The sequence below is a fragment of the Colobus angolensis genome, unplaced genomic scaffold, assembly GCF_000951035.1.
Source record: "Colobus angolensis palliatus isolate OR3802 unplaced genomic scaffold, Cang.pa_1.0 Scaffold354, whole genome shotgun sequence".
NCBI classification, from domain to species: Eukaryota; Metazoa; Chordata; class Mammalia; order Primates; family Cercopithecidae; genus Colobus; species Colobus angolensis.
In genome coordinates this window covers 1,635,769-1,657,522 of record NW_012116866.1, presented here as the reverse complement: position 1 = coordinate 1,657,522, position 21,754 = coordinate 1,635,769, and the positions used below count along the sequence as shown (strand labels likewise).

The 21,754-nt window shown below is 37.3% G+C and overlaps 1 protein-coding gene across 1 annotated transcript in view; it reads left to right on the top strand.

The window, feature by feature from the left end:
* ATF6 (activating transcription factor 6) overlaps positions 1-21,754 on the top strand; it is a 208,030-nt gene that overhangs the window by 9,725 nt on the left and 176,551 nt on the right. The window contains exons 2-6 of the mRNA XM_011952980.1: positions 2,213-2,289; positions 6,458-6,545; positions 8,494-8,600; positions 16,170-16,299; positions 16,840-17,043. Coding sequence (XP_011808370.1) covers positions 2,213-2,289; positions 6,458-6,545; positions 8,494-8,600; positions 16,170-16,299; positions 16,840-17,043 — 606 coding nt within the window. The remainder of the gene's footprint in view (positions 1-2,212; positions 2,290-6,457; positions 6,546-8,493; positions 8,601-16,169; positions 16,300-16,839; positions 17,044-21,754) is intronic.

The following is a 21,754-nucleotide window of genomic DNA, read 5'->3' as shown; positions in this document are numbered from 1 at the left end:
GTGATCCGCCCGTCTCGGCCTCCCAAAGTGCTGGGATTACAGGCTTGAGCCACCGCGCCTGGCCCTCTCCATGCTTTTAAATCCTTTCGCCAACTGTGAGAAATCTAACTCCAATTATTTTAGTAAAAGGCAAAAGATTTCATTCTGAAGAGAAACCAGAACATTCTAATTATTTTAGATATATTCAACCATTTGCACAATCACCTAACATATTTGTTCAGTATGACCACTCTCCGAACCACTCAGGCTGCCTTTTCCATCTGCTACTCCATTCCCCCTCCCACTAGGCTGGGGCATGCTGGCACCTTCGCTGGGCAATAGTTCCACACCATCCTGTTTCCTTGGATATGGGGCACATTGCTGGAGATGACTGTGCACAAAACCCCATCACCTTTGTTGCCCTGCTTCCTTGGAAGCTGACGTCTCTGTGTTGGGAGGGGTAGGGAAGAAAAAGAAGGTTGGGAAGGGAAGGAAGAACGGGGGGAAAGGTAGAAAGTCACATTGCAGATATATATTTTGAGGACAGAGCTGACAGAGTTTTCTGGTAGATCGAATATGGAGAGTGAGGAAGAGAAGTAGATAATGAAGTAATAATGATCCCAAGGTTTTTGGCCTGAGCAACTGATAAGCATTAACTGAGATGAGGACAAAGCAGTATGAGGTTTGGTGGGGTTGATGAGGAGCTCATTTTGGATATGTTAGGTTTGACGTGCCTTTTAAACATCTAAGAGGAGATGTCAGTACTCACTGTACATGCATCATGAAGTGTGGGTTGGAGATGTACATTTGGAAATCCTTGGCATATAGATTTTATTTAAAGCCATGAGCTCAACTGAGATTACCAAGGAAGTAAGATAGATAGAAACGTTTATGCTGAGCCCAGGGACAATTTCATGTTAGGGAGATGAGGAAGAACCAGCAAGGTGAGGTCAACCAGTGAGGTGGGAGGAAAACCAGGTAAGTGTGATATTTTGGAAGTCAAGTGAAGAAAATGCTTCAGTTAAAATGAAAGGATCAACTGTGTTAATGCTGTTGATAGGTCAAGTAAGATGAGGACTATGAGTTTACCACTGAATTTAGCAATATAGAAGTCACTGGGGACATTAATAATATGTGTATGTGGAAGGGGGAGCTTGATTGGAGCAGGTTCAGAACGAATGGGAGGAAAGAAATGAGAGAGCCAGAGAACTCTTTAAAGGAGTTTCAGCCTATATATAAGCCACAGTACTCTGCTTACATGTTTATTGTCTCTGCACCTGAGTAGTCTTTTCTGAGAGTCATGTGAGTAACCTTTTGTTATTACTACGTATACATTTTTTTGCTAAATACTATTTGATCTTAGGGTGGTGAAATGTTACTGTAATTGGTCAAGTTAATAACTGACTGACAGTGTAGTTCCTACACTTGTGCACTGAGGAAATCATCAGATCAGTTTCAGTGGCGTAAAATAGGTAGAGAGTACAAAGGAAGACCTAGTTTTGAAAAACTTTTCAGAGTGCTTAAAGTTTTGAAAGTGTCAGAGAAAATAGGAACTTCATAGATTCTATGGTAAGCAGCCTTCTTGGGCCTTGGTCAACATCTTGACCTTTCTCTACAAAAAGTTTTCAGTATAGTGTATTGAAGAATGTTTTCTGTATCCACATATTTCTTGATTTATAATGAAACTTCATTAGGAAATTGGAATATAGTTAGATTTGCTGAAATGAATTTGATGGTTTAGATGAGTGAATCCTTTATTGTCTAGATAGAAAATTGGTTGCGCCCTTAGCTTAAGGCATGGATGACAAATACGCAGTGCGTATATACTTTCCACAGCCCTCTTCTATTGCTTATGAACCATGTCTGCTTTCCACAGTCGTCTCCTATTACTTGTAAACTACATTAACTTTTCATGCTGAACCCAGATGTAGCATCAGAATTCTTGTTAGTAATGTTCCATAAAGCCACTACCAATTAGTCTTACATGACATATGACATAAAACCTTTTTTGATCCCTGGTGTAAGAATTCAGTTCACAAGATAAAAATTATGCAGAAAACAACACATAAATTAGAAATGAGCTTTGAATTACTTATTCACATTCCTGGAGTTTATCAATAATAGTAGTGGCTAATGAGAAACCTTAATAGAGGCAACATAGGGATACAGTACTTGTTTCTTTGTCAAATAATTAAATTGATAGTTCATTTCTATTCTTTTCCTTTGTCCAAAGATTCTGGCCTGTTTGCTGAACTCGGTTATTTCACAGACACTGATGAGCTGCAATTGGAAGCAGCAAATGAGACGTATGTAAGTATTTACTAAGGTTGAATAATGTGATATTTAGTCTTTAACCCTAATTATTGCAAGCAAGTTTCAGGACAACAGGTTCAGGCTAATAATTTAAGCTACATACTTAATGGGTAAATAGCTTCTACCATTAAGTATGAAAGTTAATAGCCATTTTGTAGTCAGTATAAGACAGTAGAAATTGCGTTCGTCTTGGTGTGAGACTTGTATTCTAGGCCCACTTTTGGCCCTAGGGGTGTATGACTTTGGAAAAGTCACTAATCTGCCTACTTGGTTTTTATAGATAGTTTGCTACGTAAGGGAATTGGCAGGTGACTTTGGAAAAGTTGCTAACCTGCCTCCTTCTTGGTTTTTACAGATTCTTTGCTTTTAAAAAGGAAGTTGGTAAGTTCTGCTTGATTAAGTTGGTAAGTCAAGCAGAATTTACCAACTTCCTCTTTAAAAGTTGTATATTCATGTAGAAAGCTCTGAAAAGTAGGTATATCCTTACCTTTGGTTGGAGGTCTGTGTAAAAACTATTATAACGTTCTGCGTCCCCAAGAATATCTTAGATTTTCTTTTCTTGATTAGTACATATAAAGCTCTTTGCCCTATAGAACTTTGATTTTGTCTTATTCTTTAACGGATGAGGTGCTATTTCACTTAAGAAGTAATTCGGCCGGGTGCGGTGGCTCAAGCCTATAATCCCAGCACTTTGGGAGGCCGAGACGGGCGGATCACGAGGTCAGGAGATCGAGACCATCCTGGCTAACACGGTGAAACCCCGTCTCTACTAAAAAATACAAAAAAATTAGCCGGGTGAGGTGGCGGGTGCCTGTAGTCCCAGCTACTCGGGAGGCTGAGGCAGGAGAATGGCGTAAACCCGGGAGGCGGAGCTTGCAGTGAGCTGAGATCTGGCCACCGCACTCCAGCCTGGGCGACAGAACGAGACTCCGTCTCAAAAAAAAAAAAAAAAAAAAAAAAAAAAAAAAAAAAAAGAAGTAATTCAAGTGAGCAGAGTAATTTATCAATCAGGTTGAATATCACATCATTTTAAGCTCTTATTAACTTGAGTACAAAGTTTTAAAGATTGCTTAGTGAATTTCAGATATTTCTTAAACGATGATTTAGCAGTTGTTTTACCATCAATCGACAGAAGAGAATGAAGCACATGATATATTTTAAAAACTCAGTACATGGATTTTAATGGTTTCATTTCTCCATGGGATACTTTAGAATGTGGCCCGTTGATTAAATTGCCTTTTAATATTGACTATTTGAATAAGCAACTGATACTCATATTTCGTAACATCTAGAATCCTAAAAGAAATTGTTTCTTTTAAACTGTGTCAAGAAACTGTGCTCAATTGGAAAGATTAGGAGAAATATATTCCTGATTTTACAACTAACATTCTATTATTTTATGAAAAATCACTCAGTCTTTCAGTTCCTTAGTTTTTCTAGTATGACATGAAGGGATTGAATCTCTGAGAGCCCTCATGCCATTCTTCTTCCAAGTGGCAGTAGAATTTCCCATGCTAAATCACTGAAGAGCTAGAGTATATAAGTGCCAGTATGTTTCATTTTGCATAAACTGGGCCTGTTAAATTTCTGACGAGATAAATCTTTATGCTGTAGAAGGTATTTGACTTATTTGGCTGAAGATTGAGTCAGAGTTTCCTGAAGCAGGTCATGCCCTTATTTAAAAGTATTGCTGGCACTCAGGCAAGCAACATTGGTAACTTTACTTAGATTAAGAAAGTTTAAGGATTTTTTGGTTGCTGAAAGTATAAGGCTGCTGATTTTTTTTTTTTTTTTTTTGAGATGGAGTCTCGCACTTTCACCCAGGCTGGAGTGCAGTGGTGTGATCTCGGCTCACTGCAACCTCTGCCTCCCGGGTTCAAGTGATTTTCATGTCTCAGCCTCTTGAATAGCTGGGACTATACATGCTACCACACCTGGCTAATTTTTGTATTTTTAGTAGAGACGGAGTTTCACTACATTGGCCAGGCTGGTCTTGAACTCCTGAGCTCTAGTGGTCTGCCCACCTTGGCCTCCCAAAGTGCTGGGATTACAGGCATGAGCCACCACGCCTGGCCAAAGCTGCTTAATTTTTTGATGTGAAGATTCAAATAAGAGAAAAAAGTGAAGGAGATTGATTTTTTTAAAAATGGTTTTTAAGCCTGTAATCCCAGCACTTTGGGAGGCCGAGGCGGGCGGATCATGAGGTCAGGAGATCGAGACCATCCTGGCTAACGTGGTGAAACCCCGTCTCTACTAAAAAATACAAAAAACTAGCCGGGCGAGGTGGCGGGCGCCTGTAGTCCCAGCTACTCGGGAGGCTGAGGCAGGAGAATGGCGTAAACCCGGGAGGCGGAGCTTCCAGTGAGCTGAGATCCGGCCACTGCACTCCAGCCCGGCCTACAGAGCGAGACTCCGTCTCAAAAAAAAAAAAAAAATGGTTTTTTAATGATAGTTTTTTTTTCATGTGCACTTTCTTTTTTTTTTTTTTTGAGGCGGAGTTTCACTCTTGTTGCCCAGGCTGGAGTGCAATGGCACGGTTGATCTCGGCTCACCGCAACCTCTGCCTCCCAGGTTCAAGCAATTCTGCTGCCTCAGCCTCCCTAGTAGCTGGGATTATAGGCATGTGCCACCAGGCCCAGCTAATTTTGTATTTTTAGTAGAGATGGGATTTCTCCATGTTGGTCAGGCTGGTCTCGAACCTCAGGTGATCCACCCGCCTCCGCCTCCCAAAGTGCTGGGATTACAGGCATGAGCCACTGCGCCCGGCCTTCATGTGCACTTTCACATGTACTCTCTATGTACCTTGTACTAATATTTATTCAGTTGTGGGCATCATAAGAAAATAGTTTCCCTTCTCTGTTTCTGTTATATTCTCAATAAAAATGAACCATATAATAGTCATTTTGAAATGATGATATTCTTCTAGAAATTATTAACAAATGGTTGTTACCAATTACTAGATACATTTTTACTTTTTTTTGCCTGAGGTATATTTTATTGTTGCTGTTTTGTTTGTTTGTTTGTTTTTGTTTTGTTTTTTGATAGGGTCTGGCTCTGTCTCCCAGGCTGGAGTGCAGTGGCATGGTCTTGGCTCACTGCAGCCTCCATCTTTTGGGCTCAAGCCATCTTCCTACCCTAGCCTCCAGAGTAGCTGGGACCATAGGTGCACGCCACTATGCCCAGCTAGTGTTTGTATTTTTTTTGGTAGAGATAGGTCTTGCCATGTTGCCCAGGCTGATCTTGAACCCCTGGGCTCAAGCAATCCTATTGTTGCTGTTTTATCATCTGTGACATTAAGTTAATATTTACTGCCTTTTGACTTTATTGCATTATTTATGTATTAAGTTTACTTCTCTTCTTGTCTCTGTGACTCCAGACACTTAATTTAAAAAAGTACTGTTTGGTACTAACTTGATCTCAGACTTACATGAGGGTTCTGAAATTATGTGACACTTCTTTATTCATGTATGTAGTATAAGGTGGTTATCTGGATGACCCAGAATATGCTTGTATTTCAGTTAGAAAAACCACCTAAATGAAAGAACTTACTGGAGCCTTTAAGAAGTTTGCTGATCCCTGTTTGAGAAACATAGTTTTATTTTATAGGATTAAAAAGTTTTTTTTTTTTTTATTCATAAAAGTTTTAGAAATTTAGGAAGTATAGAACAGTAGAAAAAAAAAGAAAATTACTCAGTGGTAACTACCTCTTTATGATTCTTGCCTGTCTTTTGTGTATATCTATATTCTTTCTATTGTATATAGAGATTATATTATGAATAGCATTTGCTTTGTCTTGTTTTTCTTAATGGCAATGGGAAAATGTATTTTGCTGGATTTCCCTTAAGATAAAAGACACATTTTTGATTCCTGTAATGGTCATTCTCATAGAAAAGAATGAAGCCAACTGAATGTTTTACTGAATGTTTTAAATACTGAATCCCTTACCTCTTTCCTGGTTGTTGCTGCTGTGCTTCAAGTAACTGAATTGATTTTATCTCTAGGCTATCCAAGATGTATTCTCATACGAGGGTGACTTAGAGTATTCTTTTTACTAGGTTGGCTAATAGCAGTTATATTATTTGTGCCAAATTGTGTCTGACAGTTTGATTTTAAGATGTGTATGTTTTATTCTTTTAATATTCTTTTGCTGATTTGAAACCTACAGGAAAACAATTTTGATCATCTTGATTTTGATTTGGATTTGATGCCTTGGGAGTCAGACATTTGGGACATCAACAACCAAATCTGTACAGGTAATTATGTGTTTCACTGGTAAAAGTTTTAAAAAGATCAATTTTATTTTGTAGTTTGGTCATACTCAAAATTAGGTGGGGTTATTGGGCTATACTGGTAGGTTAAAAGAGTCCTGGTGCTATGCATTCTACTTCTGGTATGGCAATTGTGTAAACAAATTTCTTGCCAAAAATGGATATGAGGAGTTTCATAGTTATGTTTCAGTAGTGTAATGAATGAATAGTTCGTATCAGAAATAGAAATAGTTATTTTGAATTATGAATGATGTCCCTATATGAGATTAACCTGAGAACCAGACAGGGCTTACCAGAACCTAGGAACTTGGTAGAGGAGTCCCATGCATTTAATACATGTGTTTCTGAGAAGGAGCAGCACCTTGTGATACCAGTATCTTTAAGGGGGCCTGATGAGGTCGGGGTTGAGTATGCTGAAAGAAGCCAGAACCTGGAGCAAATTGCCAATGCTGGGGTACAGCTGATGGTAGAATGAAGAAAATCCCTTCTCCTTTCTAGCTTCTAGTATCCCCTATTGACAGGACCTAAAAGGATGCCAACTGGGAATAATTTGTATCACTGATCATAGAAAGTGGACTTAGTGCTGAGAGGCAGTGAGTAAATAACCAGCACATTCTCCTATCTAAATTCCTCTCTCCCCTGCACTACCTATTTCTCTTCATTTTATGTATTTACTTAGATTGCTTCATGCCTGTCTGTCTTCATAGAATATGGGATACACAAAGTCAGTGTTCTGGTTTTATTGTTTGACAAACTACTCTAAATCTTAGTTGCTTAAAGCAACAACCATTTTATTAGATTGCTAGAATCTATGGGTCACGAATTTTGACTGGGTGCTCCAAGGATGGTTTGTCTCTGCTCCTTGATGTCCAGAGCACAACTGGGGAGATTTGAAGATTGTGGTAGCTTGACATTTGGGGGCTATAATCATCCTGAGGTTTCTTTACTCATATGTGTGGCACTTGGGGTGGAATGACTTGAAAACTAGGACTACCAACTGGGCTGCCTGCATAGGGCTTCTCTGTGTGGTGTGGTGTTCTCAAGTCATGGTGGTCTCAGGGTAGTCAGACTTCAAAGGCTCCAAGTATGAGTGTTCCAGGACACAAAGCAGAGGCTGCATTTCCAGCCTCAGAATTCACATAGCATTACTTCTCTCTTCTCTTGATTGAAGGAATCAAGCCTACCTAAATTCATGGGGAGGAGAAATCAACTCTACTTCTTGATGGGAAAGTGGCAAGATCACATTGTAGAAGATCATGAGGGAAGATCATGAGGGATGGTAGATACTGTATGGCTGATTTTGGAAAACACAATCTGCCATCCCCACCCTATTCTGTCTTTGACACCAAGGGATACTGCCTGGGCCATAGTTGCTCAGTACATTTTTATAGGATAAATTAATAGTTTAAAAGATATGAACATTTTTTATGAGTTTTAATTGTATTGTCAAAAATGCTTTCCAAAATAATTATTTCCTGTTTCTTATTTTTTTAAGTAAGTTTTTGGGATTCTATAATATTTTGCATATGGTATAGTATTCAAAAGGTACAAAAATCTGTATAGTAGAAAAATATCTCCTGCTTTTATTCCTTAGCCGACAAGTTGTGCTTTCCAGAGACAACCGCTGTTACCAGTTTCTTCTGTTTACCCTTCCAGAGAATTAGTGCAGATGCAAGTGTACACATATATGCACACACACACACAGACATACATATATATACAGCCCCCCTCCCCACATATATAATTTGTTATACAAGTGGAAGCTTACTAGATATATTGTTTTCTGCATCTTGCATTTTCACTTGTTATATTTTGGTGACCTTAGCTTCCATATCCGATTGAATTTTAAAAGTAGATTTTACCTTCTTTCTTGTTCATTTTATTCTAAGTTTTTATTGTCCAGTGGGTAAAACCTTTCCTCCATGTTTTCCAGTTAAAGATATTAAGGCAGAACCTCAGCCACTTTCTCCAGCCTCCTCAAGTTATTCAGTCTCGTCTCCTCAGTCAGTGGACTCTTATTCTTCAACTCAGCATGTTCCTGTGAGTAGCCAGTCTTTTACAATGATTTTGGCTATAATATGCTATCTGGAAAATATGTATATGGGGGAGACAGTTAACATTTATTGAATACTACTGTGAGTTATATTATCTCATTTAATGAGGGAGCTGAGACTTTAGAAAGGGCCTTGTGGGAGCTAGAAAGTTGTTAATGCCTTTGGTTTTGCCCTCTTTCCCCTCTGTTCATGCCTCCATAATTTCATTGTTTCATTTGTTTCATTGCATTTTAACAGTATCCAGTATTTGTTTTTTGGCTTACTGTCTTTTTTCCCTCCCTTTCTTTCTCCTCCCTATTAGGATATACATTCTTTGTATATGGACATAGAAGAATGTAAGATGGTCAGTTTTTATAACTCTTTAGCCACAGCATCTAGAATGATTGCCTTAGTTTGGGAATGCCTAGTGCTACCTTTTGAAGTGGCTGACATTTTTATAGAAGTCCAGTAGCTCTTTTAAGAATGCTTCTGCTCTGTGTCCAAACAAAAGCCCTAAGGCCAGGAAAAGGAAGTACCTGATTTAGGTACTTTTTAGAATGGGGAAAGGGAATGTAGAAGAATAAAAAAAATCAAATAATATTTTAGTATATTACATGTGCTATAAATTGTGGTATCTTTGTTCCTGCAGGCTCTACATTTAGTTACTAAATCCTGGTGGTTGTATGCACATATTAATTCAAGGATTTATCTTTTCTGCCCCTGTCAAGCCATCACCATGTCACCTGGATTAAGTCAATAAGATTTTAACTGGTTAGCCTTCCAACTCCTCAAACCTTTCTTAGCATGGAATCTTCAAAGAGAAATCTTTCAGTGTCACAAGTTTTACTGTATCAGTAATTTGCTTAAAACTTTAGTAACTTCCCAGTCCTTACAAGGAGGAAATTTAAATTCCCAGAGTACTAGGCCCTCCATGATCTGGCCTGCATTTACCTTTCCAGTCTCCTTTCTTGCTATCCCCTCCTACTTCCACATTCCCCTTAACTTGAGCCCTGTGAGAGTTCCTGTCTGAGAGCTCCTATGCACTCCACTCATTCAACCGCTATGCCAGGCACTGTTCCAGATGCTGGTAGTGAACAACAGCAGTGAGATCGCTGCTCTTACAGTTCTAGGTTTTTGCATGTCCTCTTTCTTCTGCCTAGAATAGCCCCATTTTTTTCTTGTCTTGGAAAACTCATCCTTCAAGTCCCAGTTCAAAAATTACTTCCTTTATGAAGCTTTTCTCTGATTGCTACTATTGGTAGCTCTCTGAGGTCCCACAATTTCTCCAAAGGATATAATTTTTTTAAAAAATTAATAATTTATTTTTGAAGTCAAAATTATATAATAAGATATATTCAGAAAAGCCTGGTTTCTATCCATGTCATTTCCATCCTTTTTTACACAAAAGGTAGCATACTATAGACCTTGTCCTGTACTTTGCTTTTTTAGCTTAGCAGGATAACTCTAATTTCAGAGTATATAATTTTCCTATTATGCTACATAATGTTTCATTGCATAACCTTATCATGCTTAATTCAGTGAAATCCTTATTGATGAATATTTGTGTTGTTTTTAGTCTTTTCCAGACCCAAATAACCTGTACATAAGTCTTTTCCAGACTCAAATAACCTATAGTAAATAACCAGTTACATAAGTCACTTTGTATTTTTGCCAGGATATTTTTGGGATATATTCCAAGAGGTGGGATTGCTGAAACCAGGATAAATACACTTGAATTTTGCTAGATATTGCCTTTTCTCTCTATAAGGGTTGTAAAATGTTACATCCTCATCAGCAGTGTGTAAGAGGGCCCGTTTTCCCATCATCACTCCACAATAGGTTGTATTTTATATCTCTTTTATTGTAAGTATGGTTAAATATCTATTCATATGTTTTATATGTTTAAGGCCTATTTGCATTTCTGTTTAAAAAATGAACTGTCAGTTCAAATTTTTGTTCTTTTTTTTGAGATAAAGTCTCGTTCTTGTCCACCAGGCTGGAATGCAATGGCAGATCTTGGCTCACTGCATCCTCTGCCTCCTGGCTTCAAGCAATTCTCCTGCCTCAGCCTCCTGAATACCTGGGATTACAGGCGCCTGCCACCACGCCCGGCTAATTTTTGTATTTTTAGTAGAGACAGGGTTTCACCATGTTGGCTAGGCTGGTTTCGAACTCCTGACCTCAGGTGATCTGCCTGCCTCGGCCTCCCAAAGTGCTGGGATTACAGGCATGAGCCACGGTGCCCGGCCATTCATTTTTTAATTGAATTGTATTGGTCTTTTTAATATTTTAGCTTTATTATATATTGGGGTTATTAGTCCTTAGTTTGTGAAATAAGCTGCAAATATTTTTTCCCCAGTTTTTCTTTTGTCTCTTTGCTTTATTTCTGGTGTTTATTTTCCCCAGGTATACTGTTTTCTGTAGCCAAATTATTGATCTTTTCTTTAATTGCTTTTTTGGTCACTCAAAGGAAGGTTTTTACCACTCAGAGGTTATAAAATAATTCACTCATATTTTTATTCTTACTTTTTTTAAGTTAATTTTTTGTTTGGAACAATCTCAAATTCACAGAAGTGTTGTTAGTACATTGCAAATAACTTGTTTTTCCCTTGTGCATTTGAGAGTAAGTTACCAGTCCGATGCCCTATCACTGCAATACTTTAGTGTCTGCTTCCTACAAGCACAGATATTTCTTAGCCATAATACAAGCACAAAATCGGGAAATAAACATTGATGTGTTACTATAATCTAACCTTCAGCTCTCGTTTAAATTGTGCCAGATATCTCAGAGGTGTCCTTTAGACTATCAAAAGAACCCAGTTCAGAGTCAAGCATTGCATATGGTTGTCTTGTCTTTTTAATCTTGTTCAGTATGAAACAGTTCTTCATTAATCCTTGACTTTCTTCACCTTGTCACTTTTGGGGATTAGGGGTTAGTTATTTTGAAGAGTATTTCTCGGTTGGGTTTGTCTAATGTTTCTTTAGGATCATATTCAGGTTTTATATCTGTGGTAGGAAAGTGATGTCTGTGTCCATCTCATTTACTTTTGATGACCCAATTTTGATTTTTTCTAATACTGATTATATTCACTTTGATCACTTCATAGATGTTATCTGCCAACCTATTCCATTGTGAAGTTACTTTTTCTCTCTTTGCCATACATATTTTGTGAGGAAGATACTTTAAGACTGTGTAAAAATATCCTGTTCTTCATCAAACTTTGTATTTGTTCACTTATATGTTAATATCAATATAGATTCATCATTTCTTATTTTATGCAACAGATTATAATCCATTACTATAATTATTTGTTCTGATTCTTATATTGTCCTGGATTTGGTCAGTGGGGATCCCTTCACACCAGCTCTTATGTTCTTTTGACATGTCTCCTTTGGGCTCTGATGTCCTTACACCAGGCTATCTCCCATGTGGATGCCCTCATCACTCTGCTGTGACTCCTCATACCAGGCTGCCTGCCATGTCAGTGCCCTCTCTACCGTTCTTGGACCCTGACATTCCACCAGGCTGCTTCTCTGCATGAATGGTGGTCTTGCTTTGCCCCATCTAGTGGCTTAGGATAAAATTATTCAGGAAGGAATATTTTCTAAGTGACATGAATAAGTATTTATCATGAGATATTATTTTTAGTGTTTAGATCTCTGATCCATTTGAAATTACCCTTGTGTATGATATGAAATACAAATCCAATTTTATGTTTTTCCAAATGACTATCAAAAGGATTATTCTAGTACCATTTATTAAAAAGTTCATCTGATTTCAATTATATGCATGTATTTTAAATTTATGTAATGGTATTATAGTATGTATCTTTATATTATTTACTTTTAAAAATCAGCACAGTGTTTTTAAGATCAATTCCTATTGCTCTGTGTAATCAACTCTGTTGAACCTAACTCTGTACAACATTCAAGTATGCATTCACTACATTTTTACATACACCATAATGAATATTTTTAAAAATGTTCCCTTACGGACCCATGTGAGAAATCCTTTAGGATGTATGCCTAGAATTGCTGGGTGATTGAATGTGCAGGGATTTAATTTGGCAAGTGCTTCCATATTGCTCTCCAGGATCACCATAGTACTCTGTGGGCTGGCAGCAGTGCTCGAGGATCCCTGTGACTTCTCTCCTGATGCTTGGCATTGTCTGCCTTTTTAATTTTTACCCCATGGCACAATGTGTTTTTTGATTGTTTGCTTTTATTTTGTTTTACTTTGTATTTCTTTGGTTATTGTTTTCAACATTTATTTATATTCTTATGAGCTTTTTGGACTTTTTTCTTTTATACATTGTTTATTCCTGTCCTTTGCCAGTTTTTCTACTCAGTTGTTGTCTTCTTGTTTATCTGTAGGAATTCCTCATATATTTGAAATCGTAAACTCTTGTTGGATTTAGACATTCAAATTGCCTATATCTTTTCTCTATTATCTATTAACTTTGTAGTCTTTATTAAGTATAAATAGTTAATTTTGAATTACTCAGGCTTATCTTTTTTTTTCTCTTTTCCTTTATGGCTTATTTCAGAAATCCTTCCATGCTTTTAGGTCACAGAGATATTCTCCTGCATTTTCTTCTGTTACCCATATGGTTTACCTTTCACATTTAGGGTTCTTAATACTCTTAGACTCCACTTTAATATGTGCTGTTATGTAGGGATCCAGCATTAGTTAGGGATCTAGTTTTAATTTTCTCTATAGAAATGAATCAGTTTTCCTAACTGTATTATCTTTGTAATCATTTGTAATCACTCTGTTCAACAATATTGTGTATCTCTCTGTTAACTCAAATCTTTTATGCCTCTTAGTTCAGTTGTGTAGTTTTCTTCATGTGGGTCCTGCACATTCCTTAGAAAATTTCTAGGTATTTTGTAATTGTTATTGCTATTGTGAGTGAAATATTTATTTGTTTTATTTGGATCTTTTTTATTTTTAATTTTTCTGGGTACATAGTAGGCATATATATTCGTGGGGTACGTGAGATGTTTTGACCCAGGCATGCAATGTGAAATAATTAGATCATGGAAAATGGGGCATCCATTCCCTCAAGCATTTATCCTTTGTGTTATAAACAATCCAGTTACAGTCTTTTTGTTATTTTAAAATGTACAACTAAGCTCTTATTGAGTATAGTCACCCTGCTATGCTATTAAATAATATGTCTTATTCCTTCTCCCCTTTTTTTTTTTTTTTTTAATCTGTTAACAATCCCCGTCTCACTACCAGCTTCTCAGTACCCTTCCCAGCCTCTGGTAACCATCTTTCTACTCTACATTTATGATTTCAGTTGTTTTGGTTTTTTGATCCCACAAATAAGTGAGAACATGTGATGTTTGTCTTTCTGTGCCTGACTTGAAATATTTATTTTTTATTATGTTTTCTAAGTGAGTATTAATACAATATTTTCAAGGTCAAATTTTTTTGCCAGTGGATGGTTACATGTGCTTCAAGTATATAGCATATTACCTTGCTAAAAGGCACGCTGTCTCTTTTGTTTTAATGTTTTTTAAATTTCTTCTTTTAGTGTAATTATTCTAGAATTACAGGAAAAGCAGGTAGCTATTTTTTATCCTGACTTTAATTGCGATGCATTCAGCATTGGCTTTGGCTGTATAATTACTCATAACTTTTTAATGTTAAGAAAGTATTCCTCGAATCCTTGTTTTCTAGGATTTTGTTGAGGAATACTTGTCGAATTTTATCAAATACTTTTTAAGCATCGAAGGCCATGAAGATAATAGTCTCCTCCCGTGTTACCTTGTACTCTTTGGTTTCTTGGAAATATATTTTAATACACTCTACATTTTGCTCAGCTTACATGCTGAGTAGGTGTTAAGGATGTATGAAGATGCAGTTGTCACTCTCACCAGTGAGACTGAGAGCATCTCTTTCTCCCATATCCTCTCCAGGTCATTTTAATTTTTTTTGTGATTAAAGTTTAAATTTGCCTTTGGCTACCGTTTGCATTTCCTTTTCAGTGAAATGACTGTTCCTGCCCTTTGTCTATTTTTTGCAAATATTTTCTATCAATATATATCTTTTAACTTTGTTTGTGGTCTAGTTTTTATTGTTAAATATTTTACTTATTATTTGTTCAAATCTATTTCTTCTTCCTTTGTGGCTTCTGGGTGTTCAGACTTAAGAGGGTCTGCAACATCCTGAGAGTAAACAAGTATTCTCTTAAATTTTGTTTTTATATTCTTATAGATTATTTTGAAGATGGTATGAAGTAGCGATTATGTCTATTGCGTGATCATACATGCCATCTTTTCTGTCTGAATTGAATTGCTACTTCTATGTTGTTTCTTTATTCTAACAAACTGAGACAGAGTCACTGAATATTAAAAGACTTTGGGAAAATGCGAATGTTATCTTTATGTATCTCAGTCATTATGAATTCACCTACTAAATTAAAGAAAATAGCACTGCTGGCTGGGTGGGGTGGTTCACGCCTGTAATCCCAGCACTTTGGGAGGCCGAGGCAGGTGGATCATATGAGGTCAGGAGTTCTAGAGCAGCCCAGCCAACATGGTGAAACCCCTCTCTACCAAAAATACAAAAACTTAGCAAGGCATGGTGGCACACATCTGTAGTTGTAGCTACTCGGGAGGCTAAGGCAGGAGAATTGGTTGAACTTGGGAGGCAGAGGTTGCAGGGAGCTGAGATTGCATTACTGCTCTCCAGCTTGGGCAACAGCGTGAGACTCTGTCTCAAAAAAAAGAAAATAGCACTGCTCCATTCATGCATCTTTCTTTTACATTTGGAAGAAAGGCAGTATTACAAAATAGAAAATAGAAAAGGATAAAAATAAAATTATTTTGCTTTTGATATTCTTTCTTTTTTTTTTTTTTTTTTTTGAGGCAGAGTTTCACTCTTGTTGCCCAGGCTGGAGTGCAATGGCATGATCTCGGCTCACTGCAACCTCTGCCTCCCAGGTTCAAGCAATTCTCCTGCCTCAGCCTCCCTAGTAGCTGGGATTATAGGCATGTGTCACCATGCCCAGCTAATTTTGTATTTTTAGTAGAGGCGGGGTTTCTCCATGTTGGTCAGGCTGGTCTCGAACTCCCGACCTCAGGTGATCCACCTGCCTCGGCCTCCCAAAGTGCTGGGATTACAGGCATGAGCCACTGCGCCCGGCCTCCACTTTTGATATTCTTTTAAGACTGAATAAGAGAGATTATGGAGAAAGGATATTGACATTTTAACTGCAACCTTATACTGATACTGGATGTTTGTATGACTAGCAATCAAGTTTTGTGTGTGTGTGTGTGTGTGTTTGTAGTTTGTAGGAAGAAATGTAGAAACAGATCAATGACTCATATCTTTAATATAACAGGATGGCATAGACTTACTCTGCATTTTGATTTTTTTTCCTTTGATATAGATGGATCGTGTGATAGTCACTTATTACTTAATATACAGATATAGTTTCTAATATACCTTTCCCTTGAAGTTACCTTGAAGTGTTTTTCTGTTTATGTATGGGTCTCCTCCTTTTCTGTGCAATTTGCTGCTTAAGGATTATACTCATTAATTTTTGTTTTTATTTTGCTACAGGAGGAGTTGGATTTGTCTTCTAGTTTTCAGATGTCTCCTCTTTCCTTATATGGTGAAAGCTCTAATAGTCCCTCTTCAGCAGAGCCACTGAAGGAAGATAAGCCTGTCACTGGTCCTAGGAACAAGACTGGTATTACTCTATCTCCTAACTTCTGTTATTTCTGTTTCAGATTGAGCTGAGGTTCCATTTCTTAAAGGAAAATGCTGGATTAAGTTTATGTTTATTAGGCTGGCTTGCTGGTTTTTAATTGGTGGACCTATACTGTTTGTTGTGAGTGATTACTGTGGAGAGGAAAGGGGAGAAATAATCTTTGGTTGTCTGTGTCTTTGTAGGTGAAAGATACTTTAAAATAGACTCAGACCCCACCATCTTCAGGAGAGATTTCAAAGTTTCTGTTAAAGATAACTGAATGGAGGGCCATTCAACTATGACGTTTGTTACCTGTTAATGTCTGGGTGTTATTCCGCGATTTTAGCTCTTCTCCTTTACCAGTTAGTGTGTCCCATTCCCAAAACTGCAGCTTGGCTAGAAAAGAAGGTAACAGTTGAAGTACTTTTCTTCAGTTCATTCAGGTATATGTATTGTAGCAAGGCGTGTGATAGAATCTGTTTTTTAGGGCTTGCTTAATTGCTTTCACATTGACTTGTGGTTTGTCTGTTTTTTCTCCAGAAAATGGACTGACTCCAAAGAAAAAAGTTCAGGTGAATTCAAAACCTTCAATTCAGCCCAAGCCTTTATTGCTTCCAGCAGCACCCAAGACTCAAACAAACTCCAGTGTTCCAGCAAAAACCATCATTATTCAGACAGTACCAACACTTATGCCATTGGCAAAGCAGCAACCAATTATCAGTTTACAACCTGCACCCACTAAAGGTACCTGAGCAGAATTTAAGGCTGTGTATGTTTATTTTGAGGGCAGTAAGGGTTGTGTCATATGATTTGTTTTAATTCAGGTTATAATTTCTGAGCACGTGCTGTTTGTCAGGAATGTCTTTGGTTATGAGGACATTGCAGAGATGACTAATGTATGGTTCCTGTCATAACAAGGGATATAGCTCTCCAGACCAGTTACATCCGATGGTTATTTTGAAAATCTGGGACACTTTCTTGGTGCTATTTTATTCTGGTGGATTAAATACAGAAACACAAATTTTTAGCTAGTTGAATGCAGAGTTCAGGTCAGCCAGATTTTTGTGGCTATGAACTTTTTTTGTTTTTAAGGAGTATTTAAGATAATAGGGTCCGTTTCAGGTGTGTGATAGCAATAGAATCGAGCCCTTAATCTCTGAGGAGGCTGCATGGTTTAGTAAACAGTATATTGACCTGGTCACTATGAGCAGATCTGAACTCTGTTTTCAACTAGCTAAGAATTTGTGTGTTTCATATTTTATCCACCAGATGGCCTCATATACTTGTGATTCTACAAGAGGTTTAGGTCATAATTGAAAGAAGTTCAAGTCTGAGGATTTGGTACTATTCAGATATGGGAGTCATTTGCGTATGGAGATCTCTTAGGTAGGTTAGTCATCGTTGTACTCATACTGATGTCTGTGTACACTGAGTTCAAGAAAACTTGTGCAATGTTCTTTTCTCTGGATTTAGTTTGTTGGCACCAGATGTGACTAGGCGATAATGGGGTATGGGTTGTAAATAAATACCAATGTTACATTTGCTTTTATGACTGTATCTCATCTCCAATTGTAAATAGTTAGCTCGTTTTTTGGAGCATAGTTTTAATGAGGGTAAATTTGATAAATTTAATTTCCAGATACTCTTTTAGCTTTGTTCTATTACATGGTCATAGACAATATGACATTGATAAGAAGAAGACCTAGATGAGAGAATGGATGGATCAGTGAAAATTCATCAATCAGTCCCACCAAAAATAAACAGACAAACAAACAAAAACCACTTTGAAATTCCTGCCCTCTCAGTACAAAGTCAAAGCTGCTGCTTTTTCCATATGAAAAATAGCAATCCTATAGAATAGGTATTCTTGTGATTTATAAATGTGTATTAAGGGTTTATGAACTCCTTGAAATAAAATGCAGTATTTAATGTATGTTCATATTTGGATTATTCTAGGGATAGTCTTCAAAACTTTCTTTAGGATCTCATAAGGATCTATGCCTTCCCAAAGGCTAAGAATTTAAACTAATGAAGAACCTCATTATAGTTCCCATAGGCTATTAAAATACATCTGTACAGAAAGTCTGACATTAATATGACTAGTGTATAAAGCAGGGGTATTCCTAGGAATTTGCCCTTAGCAGATCATTGACTATGTTTGAGTGATGGAAGATCTTACCTATAGTAAGAAGACAAACTGTTCTTTTCTGAGCCATTTATCAGTTCCAGAAACCTGAATTACACGTTATTTGAAACTTCAATACTTTCCTATGATCTGAAGACTATACTTATTTTTTTGTGAGCATTTGCTAATATGAGGAACTGCACCTTGTCTGTTTTTTTTTTCTTTTTTTTTGAGACGGAGTCTCTCTCTGTTGCCAGGCTGGAGTGCAGTGGTGTGATCTCGGCTCACTGCAACTTCTGCCTCCTGGGTTCAAGTGATTCTCCTGCCTCAGCCTCCAGAGTAGCTGGGACTACAGGCACGTGCCACCATGCCCAGCTAATTTTTATATTTTTAGTAGAGATGGGGTTTCACCATGTTGGCCAGGATGATCTTGATCTCTTGATCTCGTGATTGCCTGCCTCGGCCTCCCAAAGTGCTGGGATTACAGGTGTGAGCCACCGTGCCTGGCGCCTTGTCTGTTTTTATAGTACAATCTAAATAGGTGGTATTATTGTAATAACATACAGATTTAAGGTATGTTTTTCATTCATTTGAGAGTGGAGAGAGAGGAAGAAGGGAAGTATAGGCAAGGCATTATGCAGTTAATCATGTTAATACTAGTAGTAAGTATTTTACTGTTGAAAAAGAAGAGATAATTTCCACAGGTTTAAGACTCAGATTCTCTAGCTTGGAATATAAAACTCTTCACAATTTGGCCCTAGTTTAGTTTTTAGTTTTTTTTTTTTGTTTTTTTTTTTTAATAGAGGGTCTCACTATATTGCTCAGTCTGGTCTCGAACTCCTGGGCTCAAGGGATCTACCCACCTTGATCTCCCAAAGCTCTGGGGTTAAGGCATGAGCCTGGCCTTCTAGTTTAGTTTTTGAACTTTATAATATTACTCTTTTATATAAATCCCTTCTTCTAGCTCAACTAATCTGGCATTGTCCTTTGAATTCACTTGTTTTTCCTAGTTTTTTGGCTCACCATTTTCTACCAACCAACAACAACTTATGCCTACTTCTACTTCTCAGTCCTCCATGTCCTTTAAGACTGTTTTGAGTAGTGTAGATGAGAGATAATGAAAACCTGGAATATCAGTAGAAGTGGAGAACCAGGGTGAAGAGTAGAGATGTTAAAAGTATAGAATCAAAGAGATTGGTAATTGGATCATGTAGGAGGCTGAAGGATAGAGAGGAAGGTATCTAGGATGACTTCCATTTTTCTATCTTGGGGCTTTTTGGGTAGATGATGGCGAAAATTATTGAAATGGGAGACAGAGGTAAAATACGTTGCCCAGATCACTCTGCTAATAAGAAGCAGAGCCAGAACTTGAGCCCAGGTGGTCTGGCTTGGAGTCTATGTAAATAATCACTGTACTGTATTGCCTTAAAAAAAAAATGACAGATGTATTCCTTGCTCTCAAGAATTCTATGCTTTAATTGGGGAATTAAATTCACACAAACAGTTAAATAACAGTCACTGTGATAACTAATACATTAATAACTCATGCAGTGCCCATATGGAAGCTATTATTATATAGAAAAGGAGATTAATAATAACAATAATTGCATTTAAGTTCTTACTATGTGCCAGACACTCTTCTAAGTGCTTAAGTGCATTATCTTATTTAATCCTTATGTCAACTCTATGGTGATGGGTTCTGATATCTCCATTTTATAGATGAGAACACTAAGCACAGATTATTTGCCTAAAGTCACACAGCTATGTTATTTCAGACAAAGTAGGCATTCAATAAATGTTTGATACATAGTTTAAAATCTTTGAAGAAAGTTTAAAAGAAAGAACTATCAAAATCAGTGAGTTACACATAGTCAAAAAAAATATGGCATTGAATCCAGCCATATTCCATTAAGGAGGTTATGCATGTAATGCCAAGAGAGGATTTTGAGCACGCTGAAATGGATAAACAGCCTTTGGAATGTCCTTTTTAACTGTTTCCACACTAGGAACAGTAGTAACTATGTTCAGCTGCTCTTTAAGGCCCCAAACAATTCTTTGCATTGTAGTTTGTGGCCTGGTCAGCATTTACCAAGTCACCATGAGAATTTTTTGTTCTTTCACTTGAACATATTGTCATGGAAATTTAGTTGTTTCCCCTCATTCTGTGTTGAACCCAAACATGCCTAGAATATTTAGGGTATCCCTGATTTAGTTGCTGGGTAATTTGAGGATAGTTGGGTACTTTGGGATGAAAAGGCTTGATGTACTATATGGGAAAAAAAGGAGGCAGCAGTGGCTTGGTAGGACTCAAGCCACATTTGGTACACACGCCTTGCCTTTGGTACACAGGCATCTCCTTCTTTGTGTGATGCTCAGCACTCTCAGCAAGGAGACAGTGATAATTACACAATTGGCAGTACAGATTTGGATTATTTTTCTTAATTAGTTTAAGAAATACTACAAAGCCCTCTGTACAAGTTATCTGCTAGGGCTTTAAATCTGTAACTGTAGCTAGAAATAGGATTCTTTCTTATAAGTTACCTAATTCATTATGTTTACACCTCTTCTGTTCTTTAAAATAGTCCCAAATTTCCCTGAACAGTGTTTAATTTTTTTGGCGGGGGGAGGGTCTTTTAATCATAATTTTTAAACTCAGAGGATGTAGAACATGGCTTCCTGTAATACTCTTCTCAAAGTATTGGTTTAAGTCAGTGGTTCTCAATCTGTGTATTGTGGACCCTGGGGTGTGGGTAATGGGGTAGTAGCCTTATGGCATTTTGCAAAGCATCTGTAAATCCATACTTGAAGCAAGCATTTTCTGTACACCAAATAAATAATTTGTTTCATATATCTTTGTATAGCTCTTCAAATTTGTATAGCTATACTTCTGACTGATAAACTCCAAGTTCATTTTAAATCTTCACTAAATTCTTAGCAGCCTTTTTCCATCATGTATTTTCTCAATCCACAGAAACTAAAAGGACAACCTTGATGATTTTGGGTGACCATATTATTTTATATTAAAAGAGAGCTCTTATATTCAGGAGCCTTTGGGGAGAGACTATGGGTTTTCTAGGTGTAGAATTATATCATCTGTGTGAGAGGTAGTTTGACTTCCTCTCTTCATGTTTGCATGCCTTTTATTTCTTTCTTTTGCCTGATTGCTCTGGCTGCGACTTGAGCACTTGGGAATTCCTGTTTTTTTTTTTTTTTCTCTACAATATGATGAATATGTATTTTCTTTTTTTTTTTTTTTATTATACTTTAAGTTCTAGGGTACATGTGCATAACGTGCAGGTTTGTTACATATGTATACTTGTGCCATGTTGG